This window comes from Crocodylus siamensis, chromosome 4, assembly GCF_052110815.1.
Source record: "Crocodylus siamensis isolate JL-2025a chromosome 4, ASM5211081v1, whole genome shotgun sequence".
In the NCBI taxonomy this organism is placed as follows: Eukaryota; Metazoa; Chordata; order Crocodylia; family Crocodylidae; genus Crocodylus; species Crocodylus siamensis.
In genome coordinates this window covers 152,268,679-152,296,614 of record NC_143398.1, presented here as the reverse complement: position 1 = coordinate 152,296,614, position 27,936 = coordinate 152,268,679, and the positions used below count along the sequence as shown (strand labels likewise).

Below are 27,936 nucleotides of genomic sequence, written 5' to 3'. Positions count from 1 at the left end.
CTGGTCACACTCATAAGTAGAATTTTGAGGCTGTTGTAACCAATATTCTGCTTAACTTTCTGCACTAAATAGCTGGCAAAACAGCTCAGATGGCAACTGCAAAGCTATCATATTCAATATTTAGCATTTCACCTTCCTTGAAATGGTGGTTATTGCCATTCAGTCAAACAGACTGAAGAGCCGTTATGTAACTGTGACTTACAAGCTATACGTAGTTACTAATGAAATGCTTTCCTCCACTTTGGTGCGCTTCCTCTCATGCAAAGTCCAAGCTATCAAAGCACTGGGCTTTAAAAAGAAGAGGAAGCCATCTGCAAATTCAAAGACCTGGACAAACATTAGGTAATCCAACACAATACTTCTGTGGAGTAGGCATCTGTTGTTATGGTGACCCCAATTTTATACTGCAATGCTGCAGCCCACAGTCAGAGATACAAATTAGGATCAGAACCCAGGAGTTCCTGAATCCTATTCCCAGTGTTTGTTCCATTAGGTTTCACTGGTCCCTTCACACTTATTGCAATAGGACAGGAACTTTAAACACAAACCTCCAAAAGGTTCTGTCCATGTAGCCTTTTGACGATGAATACCTATGTTCTGTTAAGCTACAGGAGTTCTAGCAGCCAAATCAGCTTGACCACTGAGCACCAGTACTTTAAACATGGCATAGAGGGTTTTTTTCAGTACATACCAAAACCCATATCAAACATTCGATCTGCTTCATCAAATACAAGATATGAGACCCTCTGAAGATTGGTAGCTTTCTTCTTCACATGATCAATCAAGCGACCCTATCAGAAACAAAACATTCAAACCCACAGCATGTAAGTATAACACGTGGTATTTTGAGTATCAGCTGCATGCATCTGGCTTTGGAATTTAGTCCTCACCCAGTATAAATAATCTTAATACTAAAACAGAAGCTTGCAACAGAAGATGGCACTAATGTACACATTATATATATACACAAGTCAGCGGAAAGAAGATTCTAAATGCACCCAATGACTGCCCCTGTTAACACTATATCTGATAGCTAGATTTTCACAAGAACATTTGGAGACAGGTAATTAAACCCTTCAAATGTCATAAGTTCATAGATGTTAGGGGCTGGAAGGAAACTTACAAGATCATCAGGTACAGCCTCCCTGCACTTGGGCAGGAAAGACTGCCAGGATCAGATGATTCCAGCAAGGTGGGCATCAAGACACTTTTTGAAGATTGCCTGGGTAGATGACTACCACCTCGGGAGGGGGGCAGTGGGGGAGGCCAAATCTGTTTCAGACCCTTGGCACTTGAATTGTATGCAAGTTTTTCCTTATGTCCAATCTGAAACTATCTTCAATCAGTTTGTGCCCATTGTTTATTGTCTTTCCCCGAGGTGCCTTGGTGAACAGGTTCTCCCCCAGGCCCTGATGTATGCCCTTGATATACTTATAGGTTGTCACCAAGTCCCCTCTAAGTCTTCTCTTCTCCAGGCTGAACAGTCCCATGTCTTTCAGCCTTTCTTTATATGACCTGCTCTCCAGACCTCTAATCAAGTGCATGGCCCTCCTTTGGATTCTGTCAAGCTTCTCCACATCCTTCCTGAAGTGCGCCGCCCAGAACTGGATGCAGTACTCCAGCTGCAGTCTCACCAAGGCCGAGCAGAATGAGGGGATGACGTCCTTAGTCTTGCTTGAGATGCACTGGTAGATGCATGTCAGTGTTTGACTTGCTCTGCCAGCTACAGTATCGCATTGGTGGCTCATGTTTATACTGTGGAATACCGATGCAAAGTATTCATTTAGGAGTTCAGTTTTCTCCTGAGTGTCACTTATCAGCTGTCCCATTTCCTGCATCAGGGACCCTATGCTTCCCTTATTTTGTCTCTGACTTCCTACATATCAAAAGGAGGACTTTTTGTTGTCCTTGATTCCTGTTGCCAATTTGAATTCGGTTTCTGCCTCTGCTTTTCTAATCCACTCCCTACAGGTGCGGGATATGCTGTGTACTCCTCTTTAGTGGTAATTTCTGACTCCCATCCCTTATAAGCTTCTCTTTTCAAGTTCAGTAGGTCCATGACTCCCCCCTACTGAGCCAAGGGGGTCTCCTAGCCCTTTTGCTGTCATTCTTACTAAAAGAAATGGACTTCCTTTGTGCTCCTAGGATTGCTTCCTTGAGGAATGACCACTCTTTTTGTAATCCCACAGTGCTGGGCTTGTTCTCAGTACTGCTGGGGCTCCAGCACTGTGGACATTTCGCTGCTCCCATTGGGTGGCCAATACTGTGGAGTTTTTTCAGTCCCTCAATAACTGGTTCAAGAACTGCTCACACATTATCTTCAACCATAACATCTACAATAAACAGCTACTGCTGTATTTCCTTTGGTTCATCCTCCTGCTGTATTTCCTTTGGTTTATCCTCCTGCTGTATTTCCTTTGGTACCTCCTGCTTAATTTTCCCTGCTACCCAATCTTCATCATCAAAATGTAAACCACTGGAATTGAATATATTTTTTGACGTGCAGTAACTGACCCTCCAATTCTTGCCTTCCAGACATTAGCACAAACTGTGTGGTTGTAGGTTATTCAAATTGTGCCTAAAGATTCAAAATAATTGGCTGTTTATAACTGATAAGCAGTGAAACAAGTTGGCACTGGTACCTTTTTAAATTATTATCATCGGATTTCTGAGTTAGTATTCTACCAGAATGACATGTTTACACCTCTCAGTATTACTGTAATGTACTTTCTGAGGATTCAGGAAGTCAGCACTGGAGTTGGCCACATTTAGAAAATGTTGGTTAGTGTTAGGAATTAGAAATTGAGTGCTGGTACTGTATACTACTCCTATTGAATCAATAATCAATCCTATTAATTCAATCTTTTCTTTCTCTTATTTAAAGATTATGCAAACAACATTAAGAGGACAAGGTGTAAAGCAGTGGCCTCCAACCTTTAAGTAGGAGATCACCTTTGAAATTTAAAGCAACCCAATATCTACCATGCACTGCTGCGCCTCATCCCCCTTCCCTTCCCCATGGACTAATCTGCTGGGTTGGGGTGCGCATAAGCATGCACATGGACACTCAGCCCCCTCCCTCCCCAGCCTCGGATTGACTCCAAGAGGCTCCGAGATCTCCTGGTGGATTGAGATCCACCGGTTGGTGACCACTGATGTAACCAATCACACAGCAAGTTTGTTATGGTTCCCCATAATTCTCTGGTATCATCATACCAGTTTGCCAGTGTCATCAGAAGAAACACATTCTGTCAGCATGGGAGGTACTCACTGGTGTGCACACCACTATCTCCGCTCCTTCCTGAAGAGCCTTTGCTTGTTCCCACATACTTCCACCACCATACACTGCTACGGAGCGTAAGTTATATGCTTTACCAAAGCGCTTGCATTCTGAATGGATCTGGAAGTTGTAAACAAGACAAAACACAACTCAGTTTTGTGAGACTCAAGAGGGTGCCTTTTTTTTGAAAACATGATTCAGTTCTTCTATTCCACTGTCAGAGACCAGGGCTTAATGTAACTCAAGAAAATATATTAATCACTCTCTAGACTGAGTTTTGCTCTCCTACACAATTTGCTACATCCATTATCTTCCATAGGAGGCCAATCCATGCATCCAACTGCAAAATTTGATCCAGAGTATTTATCACACTACAAACATGAACCCCAACAGTATCCCATAAGGTGCATATTAGATATAAACTGTTCTACTGTATTCTCATTAAGACACAGGAACAACACTGGGATACTGCAAAAATTGCCAGGAGTTAGAAAAAAGTGGCGGGCACCAGTCAGCGGGAGGAGGATAGTAGAGGTTGCAACTGTACCTGCTTGGATTGAGCTGGACAGGGGAAGATATGATAGGAGGGGGGAAGGAAAATGTCAAGAGGCACAGAAGGCACTTGGTACCCTGTGTCTGGGTTACATAGGAGATGTGGTCAATGGACACCTGACAAGGCAGCTAGCCCAGATAATAACTGGACTGATACATGATGCAAGGTAAATGTTGCACTTACTGTTTTGCATGTAACTGGAAACAAAATACCCAATCATGGGGGGGTGTCATTAAGACACTTCTGTCATGGTCAGACCATTATCTTCTAAAGGTCCAAATCCCTATTCCCCCAATGTCCTAGCAAGGTGATGGACCAGTTAGGTTGGTCTGCCCCTAGAGACTCATGGAGCTGGTGGGATTCCAGAATTCTGGGGGACATTCACACTGACCTTAATTCTTACTCCACCAATGGCCTTGCCAAACACTGTAAAAGCACAATGACCTCAGTCACAGATAGTGGCACCAAGGCATCTGCATTCCCACTGGTGCAGTGGCACAGATCCCCCTTGCACACAGGGTAACTGAAATACACTCAAGGGTAGGCAGTTAGAATGCAGGTGGCTCTTTCTGGACCCATGCCAAAGCCAAAGGTTGCAGCACAGATTATTTTTAAAGGACTATGCCGCAGGTGCTCAACCCCTGGTTTACAAGCCAAATCCAGTCCGTGCAGCCATGTCATTGAGCCTATTGTGCTCCCCAAAGGTACAAAAAATTTGGCAGTGAGGGGAGCGGAGGAAACGTTAATTGCTACTGCCTTGCTGCCAAATTTCTGGACTTGTGGGGAACATGATGATGAGCCAGATAGCACAGTACCAGGAAGGTAATGGGCCCAATGCAGGTGGGTGGGGATGGACCAAGGCCATAGCATCTTCAAAGTGCTACCTGGCAGAATGGTTTTGGCTGAGGAATGGCCTGCTAAATCCAGGTCATCTCTGCCTGGAAATGGGAGTAATTCACAGTCCACTGTGATAGGTATTGCCACCTTTGCAGACCAAAAAAAAAAAAAAATATATCACTCATATCCGGTATAGCTGGGGGAATGTCAGTTTAGCTGCAGAGTCCTAGCTCAGGTTGAGGAAACTCAGTTTTTGCTAGGTTTATAAAACTCAGTTTCAATTGTTTCATAGCTGGTAGGGTCAGAGACCTGAGCAGATCATCTAGTCCGACCCCCTGCCATGGCAGGAAAGAATACTGGGGTCAAATGACCCCAGCAAGATGTTCATCTAACCTCCTCTTAAACACCCCCAGGGTAGGAGCCTGCACCACTTCTCCTGGAAGCTGGTTCCAGACCCTACCTGCCCTGACTGTGAAGTAGCGCCTCCTGATATCTAACTTAAACCTACCCTCTGCCAGCTTGTGACCGTTATTCCTGGTCACTCCTGGCGGTGCTCGGGGAAACAGTGACTTCCCCAATGCCTGCTGATCCCCCCTGACTAGTTTATAACAAGCCACAAGATCCCCCCTCAGCCTTCTCTTTTGGAGGCTGAACAGGTTCAGGTCCTGGTCCTGTAGCCTCTCCTCATAGGGCCTGCCCTGCTGTCCCCTGATCATGCGAGTGGCCTCCTCTGGACCATCTCCATGCTGTCGACATCCCTCTTGAAGTGTGGTGCCCAGAACTGGACACAATACTCCAGCTGCGGCCTGACCAGTGCCACATAGAGGTGGAGGATCACCTCCTTGAAGTTATTAATACACAAGATAATCTTTTCCAACAGGCACTGCGGTTTCTCTGCTAATTTCTCTTGCTAAAGACTTGCTGTGTTTATAAGAAAATAGAGGGGCACTTATACAGGGTGAATAAAAATAAAAGTTTTAACAAAATAAGAAAATGGATTTTTTTATTTAAATCAGATTTTTTTTATAAGGGTTTGATTTTGTTTTTTAAATACACCTATATTAAAGATATTTTAAATTAAAACTATGTTAAAGCTCAAAGATATCATGGAACAGGGATTATAACTTATAATTATATACTATTTAAAACAATATATTCATGTAACCCTTTTAGAAGGGTTTTTATAAATAGGTCACAACAGGCCATGGACTATATATTAGGGGTCCAATCTTATGGGGCTCCCAGACGCTCCTCTATAAATTAGTACAGATTAAAGAAAACCACTCTACCCAGTGGGACTCAATGCTCAGTCTAGAAGATCCCATTAAGCATCTCTGTGATGCTTAATTTCAATCCTCAAACTGTGGATTTGTGTCTCCACAGATAACATCCTTGTTAACAGCAGTATACGGAAATGAGAGATAATAGACCTGATTATCTACCCATTAGCCCTTGTTTTTCTGCAAATTTGTGTAGAGTCAAGCCCTTACCTTTCTCTAAAAGTGTAAAGTTTCCAGATGTTAAATGAATAAAGGATATCAAACAACAAGAAAGCACTTTTTGTAAAAGCTATGATTAAATCAAGGCTTCCTGACCAGTGATTTAAACTGACTGTATTAAAATCAAAACCATCCTGCACTTAATACATTATATACACCTACCTGCTGGCAAAGCTCTCTGGTTGGGCACACAATCACTGCAATGGGACCATCGCCCAGTTCCAGTTCTTTTTGATCCATGATGTGAATTAACATTGGCCAAATAAAGGCAGCTGTTTTGCCACTGCCAGTCTTAGCTATGCCAATCATATCTCTGCCACTCAGTGCAACTGGAACACCCTGAAAATAAAAAAAAGCTCTCTAAATTGATCACCAGGTCACATAGAAATAGCTTAATAAGGCATATTGATTTAAAGTCCACATGAATACAGGTACAAGATGTCACAAGGGATCTGTAACATAGGGATCTTAATATAACTACTGTTAGAGCTTTTACATCCAAGTCACCAAGTTCAGATCTGGATGAGTCTGTTAGTAATCTGAAAGTTACTACGGCTTCATGATTGTTTGGTGACCTACATAAAGTTGCTGGGTTTGGTACAATCCAGTTGGTAAATGTACAACAATCCCTACTGTATTTGCAATTTCAGCAGAGAGAGCAGACCAAACAATGCACTCACACTCTTGGCAGCATCTGTTCCCTCCTGCTCCAGATGGGAACCTAATGGTCGGGAAGGACAGGAAAGCTTTCCTTCCTCCTGTCCAACCTGTACATGTTCTGAAGATTGAAGTAATCAATTTATCCCTAGGGCTGTTAATCCAGCAATGTATATAACACAGACTAAGCTCTCCCAACAGAGTCCCTCTGCCTGAAGTGCAGTATTGCAATTAAATGTTAGGCATAATTAGAAAAATATGTACTGCTTTTATTTTTTACGTCGAAAAGCCACAGAATGTATATCCTTATATTCTTGACAACTTTACCTGCCTGCATATGTGGTGGAATCCCTTGCACTGGCATCGCCACCTCCAAACACATACCAATTTAAGTGAAACAACAGCTAGGAATTACTTCAAGAGCCAAAACAAAACAAATCAAAGCACATCTTATGTAACTTAGGTGTTAACTGTTTGCTAGCCAGATGCCCTTAACACAATGCTCTGTGTTCACTTTATCTAGTATTTCTAAAACAATGCATAAAATATGAAGAACTGTAAAAAGAGAGAAAGAAAGAAAATAACTATAGTCTTCTGACCAACAGATTAGTCACCTGAAGGTGCTAAAATTCTCTTCGGCTGAGCCGATTTGAAAAAAAAAAGACACAGGGACTAGACATTATTTGTGACTAACACTCAAAGAAGCAGTAGGTAGACCATTTTTAAAAAAATAAAAGTGAAAACCAATTGCACGTGCGTGCGCGCGCACACACGCACGCACGCACACACGATTCCTCTTCAGGGAGAACTCAAGTTCACAAAAGCTTGTGCTCTATATGCATCTTAGTTAGTCTACAAAAAACACTAACTGCCTTCCGCTTAACATCAGATTAACATGGCTAACTACTTCTCTTAGCTTAACAAAGGCCAAGAACAGACAATCATTTCTAGTTGGAACAGCCCACCCTAAGTAGGTGGGCAGGTGCTACAACCTTGCTGCTGCTAATCATCTTCTTAGTTGCATGAGGAAAGCTCCTGCAGCTGACACTTCTCTCCACAGTGGCATGAGAAGAGTGACAAACCAAATGCCATTGAAGACCCAGGTCTGTGCCCATAGGTTGCTGACCCCTGACACAGGCAATAAGAACTGCACACAGCTTTTTATGGACTATGAATCCTTTTAATATCTGCATCTATTCTTGTTGTGGTTAGAAGAAAGTGAAGCAACAGCACATACCTGACACTGTATAGGAGTGGGCTGGGTATACTCAGATTTCCTAATCTGATGCATAAGTTGTTCATCAAATCCAAAATGGGCAAAACTACTGCCCGGTCTTGGAGGAGCAGCACCAGAGACCTAGAGGGGGATGAAAGAAGAGACACATCATCCGTATAAGAAGAATTTGTAATTGGAAGGAAGAAAACACGTATTTACACACATTTTAAAAGCCTGCTTTTATATCCAAGACAAATTATCTTTGTCTGTTGAAATGAAAATGTAAGGCAAATACCACAAGGTGCAAGCTTTGTATGTAAGGTTTCACTGCAGATTTTTAAAATTAATGGTGCAAAGGAAAGAGAATAAGAAACCAGTCATGATTCAATGTTTGTAAAAAGCTATGAAAGCATCAAAACAACAAATTTTGGGGCGGGGGGAGTATTAGTGTGCCTTCCAGCTGTGAACCCTAAAGCACTAGCAAGCACAGATTTACAAACCCTTCTATGGCAAGAGGACAATGTACCTATTTTACATATGAAGAAAATCTACGAGAAGAAATTTAAGTGCATCTGCCTAAGTCACAGAACTTGGACTAGAACTTAGACATTTTGATTTAGAGGTAGATAATCGTAACTTTTGTTTCTGTTATGCAGAAGATAAAGCTGCAGAAATAGATATATATGGCTTGAAATAAAATTGCTTCTCTTTATACAAGGAAATGTGTAATTAACTGCATAATCAAGTTTGAAAAAACTAATTCCATTTGAAATGGCCATTGGCATTTAATATTTCATCATTAAAAATTCTTCAAAATAAATAACACTACATATCCAATTTCCAAAGGTCCTAGATCAGCCGTTCTCAACCTTTTTTAGATTCAAGGTACCCATCAGAAAGTGCCAGCCCAGAGCTCTCACTCATATTTTGACAACAGAAAAATAAGTGTTCTTTCATTGCAAAGAACTCAGAAAGACTACAACAGCTCAGAAAGTTTTTGATGCCAGGAATTCCTATTAGAAAACTCACTGCTTATCCTGTGAATTAAGCATAGGTGTTTGCATACCTAAAAGAGCTAATATTGCAAGGTCACAAGGCACTCTAAGACATTGTGGTACCCTGCTTGAGAAACACTGTTTAAGAGTGCAGGTTGCAGATATCTTTTACAAAATATGATTATAGCTTTCAGTTCTTCATTGTATGCATTTTTAGTTGAAAAGCAACTGGTAATTTTTTATGCCCAACCCATTCAACTTGAGAAACTTCAAATAGGTCCAATTTTCAGGAGATGCTGAGCACTTGATCTCTGAAACCAAAGATGTACCAAGTTAGATATCCCAAAATCAATAACTGATGTGAAAATACTGGCCACAGCCACCAAAGCAATCCTGACAACTGGCAGTGAAAGGTCTGTCAAGTATGGTTTTACATCCGGCTTACCCGCAGATTTAACTTATGTCGCAGCTCCACCACCTGCTGGGGTGTGAGGGTGGTGATCTCCTCATGCTCATCATAGAAGTTCTTCTCAAATGGAGGGTATTCAATCTGCAACAAGGCAAATGACTGAGTTTAGGGGGTCAAGAGGTCATACTGTGAATTTTGTTGGAAGGTTTGCTCTTTTGTAAGCAAAAGCTTACTAAGACAGGAGGACAATGATCTGAAATGATTTTTAATATTCAGTCATGTGGAGGACACTTTAATACTAAACAGGGTTACACTCAAGCAAATTATTCTATTCTCACTACAATCAAGAGGCGTCTTAAATAAGTTCAGCAGGACTGAGGCCACAGACACTTTCTTTTGCAAGTTCTCCCAGAGAAGAGCTAGTATCCTAAGCCTGTTCCTATTTCTTCACAGCCTGGCCTAGCAGTGCCTAATCACTCTTGATACACTAACCCTGTTTCTTCAGAATACTGAGACTCACCCTCTGGGTTCCTCTGCTACCTATCCTCTGTACCAGGCTCTAGCATGCCACCACTGTCTACCTTCCCATTTGCTGCAAAAGACTCTTACCCCTTATTGGGCTTGGCCTACTCTATGGCTGGTTAAGACATATAACATAACTATTTAGGAGGCAACACCACGAAAGTGATGACATTAATTTGGTAAGTTGGTTGCTCAAAGAAGTTGGGATTTGCTGTACTTTGTCATCACAGAATCTTACACCCAATGGCTCATGTTACAGCAATCAAAAAATTAAGATTATGTCAGAAAAATTTGCTTTGCAAGGAAGGTGACAGTCACCCATCATGGACACTTCATGTCTAAAAGGATGTAATGGCAACTGGTTAATTCACCTGTGGGATAATTCACAGCTATGGTTAAATTTGCCATTGCTCTGATTCCAAGCCAATGATCCCAGTTATTGACTTGTGATAAATCATCATTAAGGGATAATTCATCATATTCTGAATAACTCCTTGGAGTGCTGAATTAACCAGAACAATTTTACATGGAGTACATTTGTGCTGATTGGCTCTACCACCCCCTCATCCTTTCACCTTTTCGCTGTACAAAAAAATGGCCTCACTTTTTCTTACATTTTTTCCCATAATTTACACTTATATTCTCTCATTCTATCTTGCACTATTATCACGAGCATACCAAAATGAATTTGATAACAGCTGTAAAATATATGTAAACACTGGTTTGAGCTGCTCCACAAGCTTGTCTAATTAGTACTGGGGGATATCCAAATCTGTAAGTTTAAAAGCAATCCCCACCTCTGAATGATCAATAGGTGGAAGTGGATCGATGATTTTTTTGGATGGTGCAATTGGATTTCCATCACTGTCATACTCCAGGTTATCTTCCTCCTCTTCTTGTACCACACCAGCATTAGGGTTTTCTGCCATGTAGCGGAAATAAGCTTCCTGCAGCAAAACATATCAGTAAAATCACACACACATACAATGGTGAAATCCTACTGCATTTCTGATTAATTGGTGCGTACGTTAAATGGTTGCTTGCTTCAACACCTACCACTGAAGGACAAAATGTTCACTAGAACTGCCTTTTCTGGTAAATAGCAATAGTCGTAAAGTCCAGAGGAAGGACAATCAGAAGAAATGAAAAGAGCAGCTATAATGGTCAGTTAGTACCACAGTTAAGTAACTACAAAATGTTACTTAACGCCCCCTCCCCGCCCTCAAGGACTGATTAAGAAATGCTTCTATGGAAAAATGCCATGCTATACTAATGGTAGGATCTATCCCTTTACCCATGAGGACTACAGAACAAATGCCACAGCTTTTAAAACACTTACGTCTGAAAAAGTTTCTCTATTTGTTTTTTCCCCTCAAACATTAAAGCTCCACAAACTATCAATTTTCTACTCCCACCAACTTTACTAAAAGAACTGAGTTTTGCTTTAGGATAACTAATGGACAGTCAACACCAGTCTTAATGGCAAAGAAACAAGTTCAGAAGAATCCTTCAAGAGAATCACAAATTAGAAAGCACTGGAAGATCCCACCCTAAACATATAACATATGTGCTATTATCTCTCACTGTTAAATCTGCAAATCAAAAAATTATCACAGGGACATGATAAACTGACTTCTCAGCAAAGATATAGGGCCAGTTTTCCAAGGTCATACTATTGTGTGCAAATATTTGTCTCTTCTAACACTGCACACATGTTGGGTATTTGTGCAAATCACATGTCTAATTAGTTGCTGACTAACCACATGTGCATAATATGCACAGTATCAGATGCATGCAAAATACAGTTTCATTTAAATGGAAGCACAATCACATGCACCTAACTGAAAACACAGTCTTTAACAGGCAAGAGAGCACTTGCATGGTTCTACATTACTTAAATTAACAGGATAATTACTAATGCAGTATAAAGTCTCAAATAATTATGACTACAGGTCAAATAAATGAACTGAGTACATTTTGAAATGCAACCTCTTTTCTTCAATTATTATTTGTAAGATGATAATGCCCAGAAACCTCAGAGGACTGGGGCACCTTGTACATAAAGAGTAAGATGTGATCATTGCCCTGAAGAGCCACAAATTTGGCTGCCGATTGTCAGCATGACTTAAGCTTCCGCTGATGTACTGCATTAGAGGACTCCAATAATTTTAGATTTGGCACAGCCTGAAGTACTAAAAAAAAAATCTAGATCCACACTTTATACTCAGTCCAACAAGAAATCCTCTCAAACCTAGTGAGAGCTGTGAAATGGCCTGTTAATACTTTATTTCTTTGGTGAAGCACCTGGAACAGTAGGGACATCACTGAAACCGTTAGACTCGCTTCCTGAATTGCCCAATGTATTTCAGTGGTATTCAATTTTTGCTTGTTAGATTTTTGGAGGGGATATAGGTAAGAAAGACTGCATAGGAACTCACTTGGTCATCTTCCTCTTCAATGTCATCTCGAATACCCCTGGAAAAACAAGCGGAGAAACAAACTTCCCTGCAAATGTTCCACATACCCAGCTCCATACTTTCATTTGATTAGTGCTGAGCTCCACATGTCAGTGGAAGACACAACACTATCAAGCAGCATTTAAAACACTGTATAATCCCAACCCACAGGTGCTTTTATGATATGCGCAACCTGCACAAGCTTCACCTTCCTTCTGCTGACATGACCAAAAAACTAAGACTCCTTCGATCCAACTTCTACTGGGAAGGTTTTTGAAAATGGCATAAGATTTTGCTGTTATCAGAAAATGTGAGGAATATGAAACAAGACGTTCAAATCTGACACTGGACTTCCCCCACATAGGTGGTCGGGATCTGGTGTTCAGTTCCAGGCCTCTGCATGACCTATCAACCTTTGGTAATGTAAACTGTATCAACATAGCTAGTATTTGTAACAAGTATCAATGGCACATTGTGATTTCACCTGATCAGGACAGAAAGGCAGGCTATACAAATGTATGTTTCTAATCCTCAGCCAAAATGTTCCAGCTGCTGAGTGGCTGCACTCTTAGCCCCCAGCCTAGCTTTAAAAGAATCTCTCTCTTTTATAAAGTGTTGCCAGGTGATTGCAAAAGGAATCGTGTGCTCCAACAAGTATGGTTTCAAACAAAACCAAGCATTCCTAATCAGTCAGAGAATGAAAAGCTTGACTCAGACCAGTCTGGTGCCAACGCAATTCATTGCTAGGCAGAAAATACTAGTTTAACCCCCACTCTCTAGATTTGCTTGGGATGAGTTTGTTGGGCAAGAAGTGCCTAAATCACAATTCTGGAATAATTTTCTCTGGATGCTTTTTGGGAAGACAATGGCTGACTTTAGATGGAGTTGCACCCATGTTTTTCTTGGCTGAGACTGGCATAGACAGTTGCTACAATATAGGGGCTTTGGAAGCAGGGAGGAAAGACGACCACAAATGATCCTTCCAGCTAAAGTAAAATTAAAGTCTGACCAGTTTTCTCAAAAGTGGGTTTCTCCATATGGATTTGGCTGTGGGGCAGCTCCACAAGATTCTCCCATCTAAAGCACAGAACTTTAGCCACTGGGCAGGGTGCCATATTCTGGTTGCTGTTGTTTGCTATATTTATACTACCCAGATTCAAATAAACCAATGTAACTTGTGGTAATGTAGAAGATGGCTGAAATTCTCTCAATACTCTTTAACAAGAGAAAGGCAGGCAGGTTTTGTGAGGCATGGAGTAGTACTTACTTTGTATTCTTTCTTTCCTTGTCTTTGTCTTCAAGTCTCTTCATGTCCCGAGCAGCTTGATCCTGAGGATACAGAATTGTACTCATATCAATTAACAGCAAAAACAAGCCTTAGAAAGGAAAATGCCCTAGTATAAAATTAACTTAATAAAAACAGATAAATATTTCAAAGCATGATAATATATCTTAAGTGAAAAAAATCCAGAGATCTTGTAATACAAAATGAATCCATCATAACTAGGTCAAGCCATCATAGCATGGGGATAATACTGCTGGGATTTAAATCTCTCATTCCATTTCCCATTACACTAATGAAATTATATTAATAACTCCTTTGGGGGTCTACCCCACAGTTTCATAACAGTGTTCCTGGAAAAAGGGTTTTTTTCCCCACACACTAGTCAGGAAAAAATGCTAGAACCCAACTAGCTGCGCAGTTGCAACTAAAAAAAATTCTGGTGTCAGACACAAATCAAACTTTGCTGAACAAAGTAAGAAAACCGCACAAAATATTAGTTGTACTAGCAAGGGCTTTACAAAGCTTTGATGTATTATCTAATCAGATCATTATGAAGTTATAGCATTTGGAAACTTTATTTTTGCTTTAGTCACTCTTAAAGGGTTTTTACGTATTATGGGATTTTTTGATTCTCAAGAGAATTATAGACAAGGACCAAATACAACCATATCTTTGTAGCCTTCAGTAAAACGTTGGTTAAGCATTCCTTGAAGAGCGCTAAAACAGTCCTGACATTTTTTTTTATAAGAATTAGACTAATAATAGGCGTGGTATAAGATCTGTTATGATCTATTAAGCTTTCTCTGTATCATATGTTGAATACACTGTCACTAGATGTATGAAAAATGTGAAACATATTTTGTATTAATATGCAAGTACTAGAAGTACTGTTGGATTCTAAGGTTTGTAACACATATGGACTTCTGCTCAGCAGAGTTGGCTGTGCATGTAGGAGCTAAGTATATTAAGAGACAGACTACATGTGCTGGCACACTTAGCTACCACAGGGCTAATAAGTGGGCTAACAACTGTTTTGGTTCTTTGGGATTTAGGACTCAGCTTTTGCATTTCAAATGCACTTGAGAGACTCAAGAACTATACCCTTTTCATTTCAGTAATTCTCCAAAGCCTTGCGCTGAGATTTAATGGCAGTGTTTTCTGGACTAATACCAATGGCCGATTATTAACCAGCCATATTGGCTGATATCAGTTCCATTGCTGATATGCAACCCAGCAGCATGGAGAGCAGAGTTCATCTGGTAAATCCGTGGGGGCAGGGGAGGCAGACTGAGGTCCCCCCAGTGAGGAAGGGGCTGGGGCAGGCACTGCCCTGCTAGGGCAGGTTGGGGAGGGAGTGCAGGGTGTCAGCTCCCGCTGCTGTATGCACCTCAGGGGAGGCATGGGAAGCACAGGCCCCCTGGATCTGTGTGCAGGCCGAGAGCGGGCTGTCACTGTGCGCTTGGGGCCAGAGGCTGCCACTGGCCTCTTCCCGACGGGGGCTGGACCCAGGGTGGATAGGGTGGGGCAGGCAGCACTGGGTGGAGGGACTATGGGGGGGCTGGAGCCACCCCAAGATTTGCAGTAGCCACCCCTCCAAGCACCATCATTGCTGCCTGCCCCAAACGCAGCCCACAGCCTCAAGCGCACAGCCCACCCTTGTCCTGCGCACAGATCCAGGGGCACATGTCTGCCCCGGAGGTGCACACAGTGGCAGAAGCCACCCCCTCCCCTACCCCAGCCCTACACCCTCCCTCATCAAGGGGACCGTGATCTACTGCTCCCCCTTCCCTCCCCACAGACTTACTGACTGGATGCTGGTCTCTAAGCTGCTGGGCTGAATTCCTGGCCATGTGCACGCTAAGACTGTGCATATGCATGTGGTATTTACTGGTGACATTATCAGCCACATCACCCAAAAAAAGCGAATTGCTGATAGCATCAATTTTCCTTTTATTGGAGTTGAAAAGATATGCACCAATGTACCAGTGCACCTTCAAGTATTACCATTTCTATTTAAAAAAAACATTTCCAAGGTTGTCATGCCTGAATATTTAAGTAATCTTAAACCATATTTAAATAAAAATTAATGCTTGTGGATCCAACAGGCCTTCATCCCTAAGAACTGTGAAACTAGAAAAAAAAAGGATATTCTCAGAGCGTTGTCTCTGTCATGAAACTAATTTAATGCAGTTATACTCACTCACACTTGTTATCTAACCCAACAGGGCTCCAGAATTTAGCAGTAAAGCTAAATTCAAAGGCCAGAGATTCAAGGACAGTGATAACACTAATCTAGTAGAAGGTATAGCATAAGCCATGTTTTCTGCTCCTGATCAGGGATGAATATAACCACTTAAGTTTATAAACATTTCGTGCATTGGGACTTACCTCCACTTCAGCCATGAATGCTTCCAGAGGATCATCTTCACTGTCAGAATCTCCCGATTTGGAATGAAACTGCTGGCGAGTGGGGGAATTCTCTGCAGGAATGTATGGCAAATCAACATTGCTGGAATCTTCTTCTTCATCCTCAAAGTACCTGACAAGCAAGAGAGAGCAGTTTTCAATTGTAATGTACTATGCAAAGTTGGATACCAGTCTTTCACATTTTCTATGAAGCCACTGATTCAAGAGTCCAAATAACCAACTGGGTTGAACAGCAAAATTTTGCTCTTATCCAGACCATTCCATTAAAGGACCTTGAATCATATTACCAATATTCATGCATTGTGCTAGAAGTTGTGGCAAAGTTAGGCACAGGGGTGGGCAAAATGCTGCCCACGCGCCAGATGCGGCCCACCAGGCCATTATATCCGGCCCATGGGGCCCCTAAAACAGTTAGAAAATAAATATTTATCTGCCCCTGGCTACCTGTCATGCAGCCCTTGATAGCTTGCCAAAATTCAGTAAGCAACCCTCCACCCAAGATATTTGCCTGCCCCTGGGTTAGGGTCAACTGATCCTCTTCTCCCAAGCCTCCCCAGTAGAGGGTGATGTAGGATGCCAGTCACCTTCAACCTGTACATGCGTCTGCCAGGAGGGTTAGCAATGAAACACAAAGTCTGGTATTTTCAATATGCCAGAGACACCAATTATACCTTGTTTGATTTAAATGATTATCGTCTCATCTAAACTAGAGCATATGTGAGTGAAAGCCAGCTGAAACTGAACCTTGATGAGACTAAAATAATGGTGGTGGACTAGAATAAGCAACTGTAGGAATGTTACAGGCATCCACCCAGCTTACCATGGCGCTGCAGCCAAGGTGGCCAGGCTGCAGCTAGCACAGCTGGTGCACTGCGGCTGGAGGGTCTATCCCCAATTGGCCCAGAGCCCTGCAGCCACACTCACAAAAGCAGCCCAGAGGCTGGAAGCCAGGCAGGAAGTGTCTAGGTGCTGGTGTCAGAACCTGATACACTCCCTGCTCCCAGAAACACCCTGCCGCCATCTCTGCCCGTCAGGGAGCCAAGGGAAGCTACCCAGGCCCACCATAGCCCAGCGGGGACCAAACCCAAGGGGCACCCACGCCCCATCCAGAAAACTGCCCGGAGAATGCCAAGTACAGTTCCAGTAGCTTGTCTGGGACCAGACCCACTTGCTGTGACTGGGCAATACGGACTGGTGTATGAGATCACGAAGCCTGGAACAAAAAAAGGTCAGATGGGGACAGGAAGAAGTGGCTCGGCATGCCCTGAGGACACTCAACAAGGGACAGGAAGCATTATTATCCCTTCACAGACATGGAACTGGGGCACAGTAAGTCTACATTATAGCTGCGGATACAAAAGGCCCTATCCCACCTACTCTTGTTATGTGTAAATCAACCCTAGAAATGAGGTGATGAAGATGCCCTTCAGGGCACCCCAAGCATGCCAGAAATCCAGGTCGTGAGCATGGTACCAGGGATGCTCTGGGGCAGGGGTGGGCTAGATCCGGCCCACCAGGCCATTCTATTTGACCTGAGGGGTCCCTCCAAAAGACAACTGCTACCAGCTCGTGGCTACCCCTCAAAGCCTGTGGCAGGTGCAGGCTGTCAGAGATTACACACTACCAGGAGCACAGGAAGCAATGTGCAATTAGGCTGGGTGGGCTCAGTGCTGTCATGTGTGGCTTCCAGCACTCCTTCCGGAAGCTGTGTAACCATTAGGCTGGTTCAGGTTGGCTCCATGCCAGAACATGGGACTCCCAGCATCGCAGACAGGAATGCATGCCTTCAGGCCGGGCAGGCTCCATGATAGCATGTGGGGCTCCTGGTACTGCAGGTGGGAGCCAGGCACCTTTGGGCCTCCTGGCTCTGTGCCTGTGTGTGTGGCTCCCCACTGGAAGCCCAACATGGAGGCACAGAACCAGCCCAGCCAGACCCGGTGGCACATGGCTGCCACCTGCAGTGCTGGGAGTCCCACATGCTGGCATGGAGCTAGCCTGGCTTGGTTTGAGGGCGCATGCCAGCAGACCAGGCTGGCTCTATGATGCCATGTGCAGCTCCTGAAGGGCTCTGCCTGCTGCGGGCCATGAGCACCCTGATGGCCCACCACCTGCTGCTGCTGTTGCCATCAGGGGCCGTGCAACATGGTGGGGGGCTCATACCCATACACAAACCCACCCCCGACAAAACCCCAACCACACATCTCCAACCACAAATCCCATATCCAGCCACCCTCCTTCACAAATCCCACCCCCTTCACAAACACCACCCATACCCCACGCACACAATATACAAGAGTAAGACTTTATTTTGAACTATTATACAATTGCCTCTATATACACTACACAAACGCAAGTAAATCAGGACAAAAGTATTTTTTGAAATAAAATTTAAATGTTATAGTAGATGTTTGATTTTTAGTATATGATTTGGTTTTTTTCTGGTTCCAGGGAGGACAACCCCCAACCACCAAAAGGAGTACATTCAGGGGCAAGAGCAGGGACTTTCAGTGACAAAGGTCAGGAGTGGGTGAGACATCAGGTCCCAAAATGACAGCCAAGGGTGGAGCAACTGCCAGGGGGCAGGGCTACGCTTGCAGCCCTCCACAGCTCACCAAAAGTCATTAAGCAGCCCTCCAGCTAAAATAACTTGACCACCCCTGCTCTGGAGGATCCTCACCCTATTTCCAGAGGACCCATGCACAGGAAAATAGGTAAGGTATACAGTGTTTTTTAGCTTGGCAGCAAGACTGAGCTCCTTGCCACTGCAGCACAGACATACTCCAAATGATTGCTCCCAACATCACAGTCTTTGGAGAAGCAGGGATTTGAACCTAAGTCTTCCACTCATGGGCTACCATGCCCACTACTGAACCGTTGTTTTGCTTTTGACAGGACATGCAATGTCAGGTACCTTGACTTAGGGAGTATGTCTGTCATTTGTTACTAGTGTTCGCAGCGTTAGGGTAATTTTAGACCTCTCATGGCTGTTTGGAAGTAATTACAGCAGTAACCCTGTGCATTTTCCATCATCTGCCTAGCAAGCTGCAACATTTCATTTTGGAAATGGATCTTGTCACAGTTAATCCATATTTGTATCACTTCCGTCTACAATTACCGTCTACAAGACACCATATGAAAAGCTGCATTTTAAAAACATTGGGAGACCACAGCTAGCCTAGAGGCCAATGGCTCATTTACTGAGCAGGACATCTTGCTGGAAATAAGTAACAACAGTGCTCCCAGACCAGAACAAGCTGCCCAACAGTCTCCAGTGGGAGTTTAAGGTGTTGGTTCTGACACACGAACCCTATATGGATGACCTTACTGAAAGGGCTGCCTCTCTTTTCATGACATTTTGCTGCACATGCTGGCAGCAAGGAGACCAACAGGAATTCCATTATCAAAAGAAAGGAACGAAATGTTTGCTGTGAGGCTCCATTCCAAAACTCTGCAACTCACTCTTACTCTTAGCTTGAATGAGTACGTATTGATCTTACTGCATGAAGCATGTTAGACAGTATTTTGCAAAGGATTAATAGTATGAAGGGGTAGAAGGAACTTTCTGTAGTGGCTGGCTGAGTTTTTGTTGAAACAATTAATATTATTGGTATTTTATTATACCATAAAAAAAGGTATTAGGCAGCCTAGGTTCTTGGAGAGGACTAAGTAAGTACATAAAAATAAACAAGCTGTCCAAATATTAACCAAGAGGCAGAAAGGATATTTCCCCTCCCCTTTCACAGATAAGGAAACCAAGGTTCAGACAGTCTCATCTACCTGTCTGCTCATCAGCTTCCATCAATGAAATTTGCTCTTTGAGGCCTATAGAACCATCAGTCCTACCATCACTAGGTTAAACCAGAGCTGTCCAACTGGCAGCCTGTGGGCCATATACAGACCCTGAGGTGTTAATCTGCAGTTACCAAGCTCCTGGTCCAGGTGCTGCTCCCCACCCCGCCTCCATCCCCACTCCTCCCCTCCCAAACCTTCTGCTGCTGCCACAAAACACTCAACTCCCACTCCTTCCTCCAGCTTTTCCTTCGTGCCCCACCCCTGGAGGCAGGGCTGAGGGACACCAAGAAACCCCATGTGGCAGTGGGGGTTGCCTGTCACATGCTGCAATAGGACGAGGGCACCCACAGTGGTGGGGAAGGGGAGAATGATGCGGTGTGGTGCAGGAATACCGGCACAGTACAATGGCATGGGGCTTAGGGTCACATGGCATGGTATGCAGCCTGTATGGAGTGTGGCTGAGGTTGGGATGGGGGAGCCCTGTGGTTCACAGTTAGAAGTTGGACAGCCCTGGGTTATGAAAAAGAAAGTATCACAACTTACGCATTCTCCTCATCAAAGTTAGCTCTCTTGGAACCAATTTTGTAGAAGGAAGGGAGCTGAGGTGGCCCTGACTTCCCAAACCCAGCAGAAGAGCCAGCTGTTCCAAAAGCGCTATGGGACTGTTGAGAGAGCTTAGGTTCCTCTTTTTTTCCAGGGGCTATGGCAAACCCACCAAAACCAAAGCCTCTCTTGGTGCCAGGTCCACCTTTGTTCCAGTTCATGATGCTGGTAATATATCTGTTAAAATCAGAGTATACCAATTAACATTCTTTTACTTTCAGAAAAACAACAGTTTCAACAAAAACCACTCACCCCAAAACTTTCTACAATTATTTTAAGAAGGTTTAGAGCAGGATGACAGACAATCAACTAGGATTTTGGGCTTTTTTATATAGTAAATATGAGTATTTCTACTTTGTGTTTAAGAAAAGTATCCATCAGACAGTGCTGAATAATCATGTAATTCACTGCCTGACCTGTTGATCTTGTAATCTGGGCAGATAAAACCACAGATTTATCCGCTTCCAGCAGGTGTAGGAAAAGGAGAGATGAAAAGTCAACTCAATAAATATTTTGCGTTTCTCAACATTCCCACCTCTGAGCGTATCACGGCTTTGTGTGCACGGCATTGGTGAAATCCAGCCACTTGAAAAGAGGAGAGCAATAACTAATCAGCATGTGTGAAACAATGCAATTAAGAGAAAGGGAATCTTCAATAAATTTCCAAGCCTCTTAAGAACAGTGCCACAGGATCTTCAGTGTTTATACACAGCACTTCAATTTCAGAGCTCATATTTGAAAGGCCCTCAATATAACATGCTGCAGAGCATTCAGGTTTCTGTCAGAACAAGAGACTAAGCTGACTACCAGAATTTGAATCCATAATTCCAAAGAATTTAGTTTTTCCCAACGTTTGGAGTCATCATAGCCTTAAAGCACACAAGTGCACTCTCATTCTCTTGCATACACAAGAGAGAAGGATGCCTAGTCTTTTCAAATGTATAATAATTCCAGGGCTCCTAGTTTGCAATCACATTAAACAACTGCCTGCAATGAGTAGGAATCCTTTAATGATACTATAATACAAAAAAAAAGAAAAACAGCTGTAAATTTGAGATTAATATACTACTTCCTAAGCAGAGCATTTACCAGCTTAGAAGCTGCCCAACCAATCTGAAAGTCTAGAACATGGAACTCGCTGGGACGTTTTGGGAAAAACTGTCTTGCTTCTGTGTGGCAAAGGTTGACGCTGATGTACTGTTACTCGCACTTGTGCAGACACCTCTCAGCCTTCCAACCTGCAGGCGTGCAACAAAAAAAACCCAAACGTATAACAGGTGATGGAAACACAAAACACTTGGCTTTTGCTGCTCGCGCTGAGTTCAGGTTGTCATCTCACTGCATGACTCAAATCCACTTTTTCTTCTAAAGGAAAACCAGAAAAAAAATCCACCAAGCGCAATACCAGGAACACCCTATCCCATTTCTCATCTCACAAAGCACAACACGTCTGAGCGCAACGTCCACTTTCCTACTGACATCATGGGGGGGGGACTCAGACGTTCTGGCAATAAGCTGCAGATTAAAACTTCAATGGTGAAGCCTGTACAAAAAAAATGTTTCCTTACTGATGCTGTTTTGGGGGAAAAAAATGACACGAAAGGAATCTTCCCCTCTAGAGACCACCTTGCCTGTGAGAGAGCAGGACCCAGGCTTGCCACCCCTGCTCCCAAGCTCGCTTTGCTGCCAAAGTTTTATGAGGAAAGAGACACGAAAAGGCTGACGTGCTCCCCCTGGGATCAGACGTCGGGGGGGGGGGGCGGTGCTGCGTGCAGGCTGCACAAGACAGCGCTGCCACTGAGGCAGGAATGGAAGGCCTCGCTCCAGCCTCCTGGTGCCCCCCGGACGGGAAAGGCAGAAGAGAAAGGCCACCGCAGCCGCCCTGCAAGGGTCACGGCGCCGGAGGGGCGGACGCGGGGCAGGAAGCTGCGCCCGCCGCAGCTCACGGAGCTCGGGCCTCGCGGGCAGGCCTGGGGCCTACCCGGAGGGGACGGAGCAGCAGCGGCTACAGCCGCCCACTCGCCAGGCTGCGGAGAGGAGGGGTGCGGGGCTGCTCTGGGCCCTTTGTCCGAGGGAGGCCGCGCTAGGCCAGGCCAGGCCGGGCCGGGCCGGGCCGGGCCCCGCCTCGGACTCCGCCGGGAGCCAGGCGTGGAGCCGCCGCCAGGAGCCGGGCCGCGCCGCCGCCCCCGCACGGACTCACTAGCTTGCTCCTCGGGCCCGCGAGATCCCGCCGCCACCACTGCCCCGGGGACCGAGAGGGGGCGCGACGGGACGCGACGCGCGGGATACGCACGCAATGCGCGCCTGCGCCGCCTGATGGCGTCACCACGCTGGTGCGTGCCCCGCGCTGGAGGGGCGGGGCTTCCACTGCTGTGGGTGGAGGGGGCGGCCCCCTGCAGCCATCGCAGCTGGCTCGGGCTCGGGCTCGGCCGGGAGTCTTTGCCATACCAGGCGGGGCGGGTTGATGCGCCCGATTCTGGCTGGCGGGGTTGCGGACACAGACGTGTCACCGACTTGGATTCGTCTGTGTCCGCCCGCCCGCGCGTACACTGGGCACACGCAGCACGAGCTCCGGGGGACTGGGCCCGTCACAGTGTCTGGTGGAGTGAACCCGAGAGAGCTTGTGCCAAGACACGTACCTATACAGACACGTATATGTGTACACACACACCCTACCGATCTGCTTCGTACCACACGCACTGGCCACAAGCCTCGGGGGATCTGATCAGCGGGGCGTCTCGTGCAAGTGAACAGCCCGGAAAGCTGCGGAATCACAGATACGCATATTTGCATAAATGACACGCGCGCGCACACACACACACTCACTTCGGTTCGTCCCAAACCCTGCCTTTTCCCAGCCGTCAGACTGACACAACCACGGGCCCGCGGAGCAAGAAGAGTGTACCCAAGCGCAGCTTTTCCCGACACCTTCCCCGGGGGCCGCAGCCCGGCTCCTGAAGCCGAAGCCCCGGCCCCGGCCCCGCGCCTCCCGCCGGACCTCGCGGATGTGAAACAGGCCACTGCTCCAAGGCAGGCGCCGAGGCTCGCGCGCTCTGGCTCCAGCAGGTGACGCGCGGGCCGGGCCGGCCTCCCGGCCACGCTGCGCATGTGTGTACGCCGCCGACGCAAAGCGCGCGGGGCGGGAAGGGTCGCTGCGTGCGGGCTTGGGCAGCGGCGGCGCTGAGCTGAGGTAACGGAGAGGGGCCTTGGCCTTGGCCTTGGGGCTTCTCCGGGCGCCCCGGCCGGGCCCTACTGTCTCCCCATACACGCATACTGCCGGGGTGGGGCGGCTCATTTTAGGCGGTGTCCCCCGAGCGCGGCCGTGTAAGGAGCGCAGCGGGCCGGGCCCTGCCTGGCACCAGCAGGCACAGCCTGAGGCCTCCCGGCAGCCCAGGCGCGCCCGACTCGGAGTCGGGGTTCCCGCGGCCGCCCCTCCTCCTGGGCCAGCTTGGAGGCAAGACCAGGGGCTCGGCGGGCCGGGGCGGGTCAGCGAGCCTGCGTGCGGCGGTGGCACCGCCCCTGCTGGGCCCCGGCTGGGAAGGGGTTTAAAGAACGAGCTTAATCCTGCTGTGAAGGCTTTCAGATTGTGCTCGTAGGCAGGTATATTGCACGTAGATGATGACAAACCCATTGCTTCCCTCTTTTCTTTCAATAACAAGAGCTGTTTGAATGCTCCCTAGGCAGCTTGGGGGTTGCCTCACAGATGTTTATATTCCTCCATAAACATCTCTGAAGGGTTGTAAATGATGCATGTACAGTGTCACTGCCTCTTGGAGATCTCGGATCCTGTTAGGAGTAGCACTATATAAATATAAAGTGTGGAGCTAAATGAACTGTGTCGCCAAAGTATCACTGCAAGTTGGTGGGAGCAGACGTTGAGTATCCCAAGTCTGTTATGTTAGTCACTGGATCGCTCTACAGCAAGGGTGGGCAAAATGTGGCCCATGGGACAGATGTGGCCTGCCAGACTATTCTATCTGGCCTGCAGGGCCCCTAAAAAAATTAAGAAAATTAATATTAATTAATTATTAATTACCACCTACGTCATTATCAGTGATTTGGACAACGGGGTGAAAAGCAAGCTGTTTAAATTAGCTGATGATAGCAAAATTTGGGGTGAGGTGAGCACACTAGTAGGGAGGGAAAGACTGCAGCAAGACCTGGATAGGTTGCAGGGGTGGGCTAACAAAAACAGGATGCACTTCAATACTGACAAGTGCAGGGTGTTGCACTTGGGCAGTAGTAACCAGCAGCACACTTATAAGATGGGAAACTCCCTTCTTGAGAGCACGGAGGCAAAAAGGGATCTTGGAGTCATTACTGACTCCAAGATGAACATGGGCTGACAATGCGAGGTCATGGTTGGCAGGGCTAACTGCACCTTGTCGTGCATCCACAGGTGCATCTCAAGTAGGGCCAGTGAGGTGATCCTCCCCCTCTACGCAAGACTGGTCAGGCCACAGCTGGAGTACTGTGTCCAGTTCTGTGCGCCCCATTTCAGGAGGGATGTGGACAACATTGAAAGGGTCCAGAGGAGGGCCACACGCATGATCCGGGGACAACAGGGCAGACCCTACAGTGAGAGACTGTGGGACCTGAACCTGTTCAACCTTCACAAGAGAAGGCTGAGGGGGGACCTGGTGACTGTCTGTAAACTCACTAGGGGGGACCAGAAGGGTTTGGGAGAGGCCTTGTTTCCCCTAGCGCCCCCTGGCATGACAAGGAACAATGGACACAAGTTGTTGGAGAGTAGGTTTAGATTAGACATCCGTAAGAATTACTTCACAGTCAGGGCGGCTAGGAGCTGGAACCAACTTCCAAGGGAAGTGGTGCTGGCTTCTACCCTGGGGGTCTTTAAGAGGAGGCTTGATGCTTACATAGCTGGGATCATTTGAGACCAGATTTTTCTCCTGCCCAGGCGGGAGGTTGGACTTGAAGATCTACAAGGTCCCTTCCAACCTTACTTCTATGATTCTATGATATTTATCTGCCCCCGACTACCTGTCACGTGGCCCTTGATGGCTTGCCAAAAGTCAGTAAGTGGCCCTCCACCCAAAATAATTGCCTACCCCTGCTCTACAGCGCAGTGCATCATTTGTCCTGTTCCCAGTAAGGCATGTAACAGGAGGGCTTGGGGTAAGTGCTGGAGCCGTTCAGAAGGACCTAGTTCTGAATGCGCAAGGCTGCATGTTAGAACGACCAGACTTGGAGACAGAGGGTGCAATTGCAACTTGCTGTTTCCAACTGATAGATGCAGGTTGTATTTCGTAATGGGAATTACAGCTGGTGCTACTGTAGCCTCATTTTTTCCATTTACTGTTCTCACACTGTTTGATTTGCAGATGAGCAGTATATGGAAAAGCCACAGTCTGTATTCTTGGACAAAAATTGAAATGGTTGATCACCTTTTGAATAGTGGTTTTAGAGAGCATCTCTTTAATACAGCTATACAGAGTTAATCAACTTATTTGTCTCTTTATGGCAGTAGATAAAATATCATTTTACCCATAATTATGAATATGTTCCCAAGAAAAATGTGATGGGTATAAATTTTAGCAAATATCCTGTGTCTGAGTTCAGTAATCTAATCAATAATCTGATTTAATAGTTAGTTTTGGTGTTTAAACATTTTCCTTATTTCCATGTGTGTGCATGGGTTTGTTTGTTTTTTAAAATCCAGGGGTCTGGTGATGGAAAGTTGTATTTTATTTCAGTATAAATCTTCATTGTTGGGAAATAAATCAGTTTAAAGTCAAATTGTGTGTCCCAGTTGGCTAGTCATTCTGTTGTGCAGTTGCTTTGCTTTGCCAAGCTATGTACAGGCAGTCCTCAACTTACAACATTTTGAGTTGCAGTGTTTCACACTTAGGTTTATAAATTGACACCCTGTTTCAACTTTATGATGTCGGTTTCGACTTTACAACGCTTGATCTGATGTGATGCCACGTCAGCGAACAAGTTTGCTGTGTTGCTCATCTCCCTGGAGAATCTATCCAAACTTCCTTGGACACTTTCTTTAAGAAAGCAGCCAAGACTCCTGAGAAGACTCCAGCCAAGAACCCTTCAAAAAGTCCAGCTAAGAGCCTTTCAAAAAGTCCAGCAAAGTCACCTCAAAGAAGTTCTTCCAAATCAATATGATTGCTATTTAAAATATGAATTTATTAAAGTCTCTATATTACTCATCTATAATTGATCAAGTACAAATTCTGGGGTATTTTTGGTCAAAATAGGGTATTGAGCCTTGGTTCAGGAACCAATCCCCCATTTATAACATTGTTTCTTATGAGAAAATTGCTTGTGAGTTTTAGTGCTTTGACTTAAGAGCGGTTTTCAGGAACCAATTGTGTCATAAGTCCAAGGACTGCATGTACCTCAACAATTTACTGTACCAAAATGAGGGAGAGTTCATATTATAGATGTTAAGCAAACACTTGCTAAGAGCTGACTTACTTCTGGGTTCTTTAGGTACGCAAGTGTGCTTGATCTTTTATTCAAACCTTTGTATATAGTCAGACCATGGTCTGTAGAGTCCACCATTCTCAGAGTGCTGTGTCGTAATCATTGTTACTTGTTTTAGTTGGTTGGGCAATCTCTGCAGTCTGTACTTCCATACTGAAAAGGAGTGGGTCTGCTACATGCCATAAAAATCAAATTTCTAAATTGTTAAAATGGAGTTCTGGTGCTTTTCAGGTTCCCATAGTACATTAAAGTTGTATTAAAGAATATTAATCGTCCCACACCTCAAAGAACCCGAGAACAAACATGAAGGGTTTATGGCATTTTAGAAAAAAATAAATGGAGAAAGAATTACTCTTTTTACACAAGCAAGAACAAAAATATCAAAAACTTCTTATTGGGAGAGAAGAGTGGAAGTTAAAGAATGATTTTTTGGGGTGGGGTTTGAAGTCTCTTAATTTGCAACTTTGCAGTTACTAGAGTGCAGAGGTGGGCAAGCTACAGCTCCTGGAGCAGGGGCTTTGACATTGGGCAGCTTCATGTATGCCATGGATATGGGATACCAGAGAGAAGAGGTGGCCTGGTTCCAGTGCTGGCCCACTTTGGACCTTGGGTAGGTCATTCTGGCCCACCTGTAGAAGACATTGCCGACCTCTGCTATATCATGCTTAAAGCAAGGTTTCCAAATAATTCTATAAGCAAGTCTCTGTGAGGTAAGCAAAATGCTAGGGATCTGCTATGTGCGTCATTTTGCCCATTCTAGAATTGGCCTTGGTCACAGTACTGGATAAGAATCCAGTACTTGGTCACTGTACTGGATAAGAACCCAGGAGTTCTCCTGGTTTGTTGTGCTAAATGTTAGACATAAGTTCACAGTCTCCCTTCCTTCCCCTTATTTCTTGTCTAGTGATCCTGGGTTTAATAATTGGACTATGACCAATTTTGTCTG

At 45.0% G+C, this 27,936-nt stretch overlaps 2 protein-coding genes across 7 annotated transcripts in view; one reads left to right on the top strand and one right to left on the bottom strand.

The window, feature by feature from the left end:
* Positions 1-23,525, bottom strand: part of DDX42 (DEAD-box helicase 42) — a 36,267-nt gene extending 12,742 nt beyond the window's left edge. The window contains exons 1-12 of one of the 5 annotated variants that reach the window (XM_090044177.1): positions 23,358-23,525; positions 21,621-21,769; positions 20,472-20,708; positions 16,098-16,248; positions 13,692-13,753; positions 12,407-12,443; positions 10,766-10,915; positions 9,483-9,587; positions 8,064-8,183; positions 6,332-6,508; positions 3,272-3,400; positions 692-791 (exon numbers count right to left, since the gene is read on the bottom strand). In XM_090044177.1, coding sequence (XP_089900303.1) covers positions 692-791; positions 3,272-3,400; positions 6,332-6,508; positions 8,064-8,183; positions 9,483-9,587; positions 10,766-10,915; positions 12,407-12,443; positions 13,692-13,753; positions 16,098-16,248; positions 20,472-20,692 — 1,252 coding nt within the window. In that variant the 5' untranslated portion in view covers positions 20,693-20,708; positions 21,621-21,769; positions 23,358-23,525. Of the gene's footprint in view, positions 1-691; positions 792-3,271; positions 3,401-6,331; positions 6,509-8,063; positions 8,184-9,482; positions 9,588-10,765; positions 10,916-12,406; positions 12,444-13,691; positions 13,754-16,097; positions 16,249-20,471; positions 20,709-21,620; positions 21,770-22,512; positions 22,676-22,731; positions 22,881-23,357 lie in introns of those variants that run through there. The other 4 variants (XM_090044176.1, XM_090044179.1, XM_090044180.1 and 1 more) reach the window with 4 other exon arrangements.
* Positions 23,526-23,581: 56 nt separating this feature from the next.
* Positions 23,582-27,936, top strand: part of CCDC47 (coiled-coil domain containing 47) — a 30,639-nt gene continuing 26,284 nt past the window's right edge. Inside the window, exons 1-2 of one of the 2 annotated variants that reach the window (XM_090044183.1) lie at positions 23,662-23,721; positions 26,401-27,700. The gene's annotated coding sequence lies outside the window, so the exon portion shown is untranslated. Of the gene's footprint in view, positions 23,722-26,400; positions 27,701-27,936 lie in introns of both variants that reach the window. The other variant, XM_090044182.1, reaches the window with a different exon arrangement.